The 3,161-nt window shown below is 29.2% G+C and overlaps 1 protein-coding gene and 1 long non-coding RNA gene across 2 annotated transcripts in view; one reads left to right on the top strand and one right to left on the bottom strand.

The window, feature by feature from the left end:
• The window catches only part of LOC105448319, a 35,700-nt gene extending 35,353 nt beyond the window's left edge, over positions 1–347 (bottom strand). Inside the window, exon 1 of the mRNA XM_011686826.1 lies at positions 197–347. Coding sequence (XP_011685128.1) covers positions 197–259 — 63 coding nt within the window. The 5' untranslated portion in view covers positions 260–347. The remainder of the gene's footprint in view (positions 1–196) is intronic.
• An 858-nt stretch (positions 348–1,205) lies between these two features.
• LOC105448318 lies at positions 1,206–2,625 on the top strand. Its single transcript, XR_974225.1, has 3 exons — positions 1,206–1,884; positions 1,954–2,007; positions 2,102–2,625. It is a non-coding gene; the product is annotated as an uncharacterized LOC105448318 (long non-coding RNA).
• The last annotated feature ends 536 nt before the right edge of the window (positions 2,626–3,161 follow it).

Here is a 3,161-nt window from a genome sequence, read left to right as displayed (position 1 = left end):
TTGGGGGCCAAAATCGGCCCTTTTTTAACATCTATAAAACTCAAAAAATACTGACAAAAATATTATATATAAAAAAATAAGTCTAATAACTAGTCAAATATAGATCCGAAGTGAATGCAGGAATTATTATATTATAAATACTTATATTTAATTACATATATCTTATCTGAAATGAAAAAAAATAGCACTCACGAACCTGACAATGCCACATTGGACTCTTACAGATACTAATCATTGATAAGTTCTGGAGACGGTTCATCCACGTTATGCAGACTTCTGTTAGAGATACCCAGGAAGCAGTCGAAAAATAATAGTCCCTGATTGAAAGAATAGAAACGCATTTAAAAGACAATGTCAATAATGACATACATTAGTAGTATTTATGTATAACATATATATTTATACATACTATTAATTTTAAAAATTTTTTGAATTATGGACATATATTTTTAAATACAAAATTTCATGAAAATTCTAATTTGTAACTTGATACAATATGAGGAAAATTTTTGATATATTTTAGACGTTAAAATACAAAATGATAAAAATGTTGCTTTCATTAATTTTTTGAAATTATTGATAAAAATAGAGCAATATGATAGGATGCAAACATTAAAATCAGAGTTAATAAAATATGCAAGCGTTCTCTATACAATTTTCACAAAGGAAAGCATGCAAAATTGAGTTTTCGGGAATTGTTATTTAAACAAATAAATTTTACGTATTTTTACGTATTTTTAGTTATAGAAAATGGCCATAAAAATTACGCCTGTAGCGGGGAAAACGTGGGAAATGGAAAAAAAAGTTAAATCGTTCAAACTCCCAAACGTAATTTTCTTATGCTTATTTTTAAGATCAGTGATTGGTGCAGTCAACGAAGTTCTGCAATAAAAAGACTGAAATCTGGCATCTCTGAAGCCAAGTAGATACATCGTTATGAGGCGGCTGTTTATGTCGCTTAATGAGTCATCAAAAAACTTCTTTTCATGCAGAGCATAGGAATTTCTATGTATACATACATCCGTCTTTATTGCTAAAATTCACTAGTTAGCATGCGTCTATTTATATCCCCTTCTGAATATTATGTAACATCAATGTAATATCGTAATATCAATGCGTATATGCAATTACGGAAATTAAAATATAAAATATAATACACGTTATATAATAATATAATAATATAATAATATGCTCAATATCCCATCAAAAATATATTAAATAAATACAGCCAATATAAAATAAGGTCGTTTATGGAATTAATTGCTTGTACTGCAATGTTTCGTATGTAAGACAAACTTACTGTTTGTTAAAAATTAGACGATCGAAATTGCATAAGAAGAAACACAACACAAACTTCGATCATTACTGAGCATCGATTGACATTTTCACACGACTTTTGATTGGGATAATGTAGAGATATTGGACGAGGGCATGCATCTCGACAAACAGCATAATTATTATATTAAAAAGCAGCACAATAGTTTACATCTTACACAACCCTAGTAACAATTTTCTGTAAGATTGCTGTAAATCTGAAGAAGAAATTTATAACGTCCTGCTACCAGAATATGTCAAGAATCTGCAAGAATGAATAGCATTCTTTCGCCAGAATCTGCATATTACTTCTGTTGAAAGAATCTTATATCAGTCTGCTGATAGACTGCTAACAGACTGTTTACAAACTGCAATTACGGAAAGAATCTGCCTCAAAATAGCTCTGTACCAGAACGTTGCTGAATTCTGCTGCAATTAATTGCATTGCAGATTTTCCTCTGTAGAAAATAGCAAAAAATGCTACTAGGGAAGATACTGATCTCCTGGATCCAATATACTTCAGTCTCATTGATTGAGTGGAGATTCCTCGGGTTCTACACAAGATTGATGGTATTATTCAAATTATATCTGTGCTTTCTTTTCTATCTTATCGTTATTGACACCTTGTATCTGCAATAGACATAACGGCTTAACTTTACGATTTCTGTCGTTTGACTTGACTTACATCTTCTTGTAAGTAAATTGTCAATTTTTATATATACATTCACTATTTTAATGTTGTTATAATTTTCACATAATTTTGTCACATTATTTAATTTTCGTTTAGTCAAGAATTATATGTTGATGATTACAAAAAATGAGAGGTTGCAGCCATTGTTTTGCAACATGACTAACAATCAGAAAACTGGTCTTCTAAACACTACTGCGCTTTATACACTGAAGAGCGTCCAAAAGTAGGATCGAAACGCCTATAAAATTTCTTGTCATTAAACGTATTGTTCATAATACGCATTTAGTTCTATACATATATAATACTTATTGTACAACCGCGACAGCTCGTAGTATAATTTTATGTTGAATTTGAAAAAAGGGATTTTATTTAAAAAAGGTTTTAAGGTGATCCTCGCCTAACCTTGGTGACGTAACTGAAGGTTAAACTGATAAAGGGAATAAATAGAGAAAGCCTTATAATTTTTATCTCAAACATTTTTTTCTGTTTACAAATATTTCTCGAGATATTTCGCCGGGCCAAAACTTTTTACACGTCCTGTACACATGTTGAGTATCTCCAAATCCAGGTTCAAGATTTTATAACTCAAAATACGCAAAAAAATAAATGTAAAAGAATTACGTCTGGGAGTTTTAACAATTTTACGTTTTTTCGCATTTTTTTCCACGTTTTTTCCGCTATATAAAAACGTAATTTTCATGGTTATTTTCAGAGTCTACGACTAAAAATATATAAAAATATTAAAGATTAATTTGTTTATGTAAATAACAATTTTCCCAAAAATTCAATTTTGCATACTTTTCTTTTAAATACATTATAAACAACGCAGTCCATAAATTTTGAGACAAAATTTATGTAAATAAAGAATACATCAGAAAAATATTTTAAATAGAGATCACTCTCACTTTTTATTCAAAACAGCATTTTTTGTAATTGTTTTGCAATCGCTTTGCTCTCGTTTTTAATCTTTGTCTAATTTTTTTTAATCTTTTTAATCTTTGTCTTAATCTTTATCACTATTGAATACTTCTCTTTCGTAATCGTCTTTATTTGATTGATCAAAAAGATTTGAATTTCTGAAACATCATTGAATGACTTTAAAAAATGTCGTTACCTTCCATCGTATTTACCCAATTTGTTTACTTCTGACTATTTC

Source organism: Wasmannia auropunctata, unplaced genomic scaffold, assembly GCF_000956235.1.
Source record: "Wasmannia auropunctata unplaced genomic scaffold, wasmannia.A_1.0 LD336088.1, whole genome shotgun sequence".
NCBI classification, from domain to species: domain Eukaryota; kingdom Metazoa; phylum Arthropoda; class Insecta; order Hymenoptera; family Formicidae; genus Wasmannia; species Wasmannia auropunctata.
The sequence above is the reverse complement of the archived record's forward strand: the minus strand, read 5'-3'. Positions and strand labels throughout refer to the sequence as shown.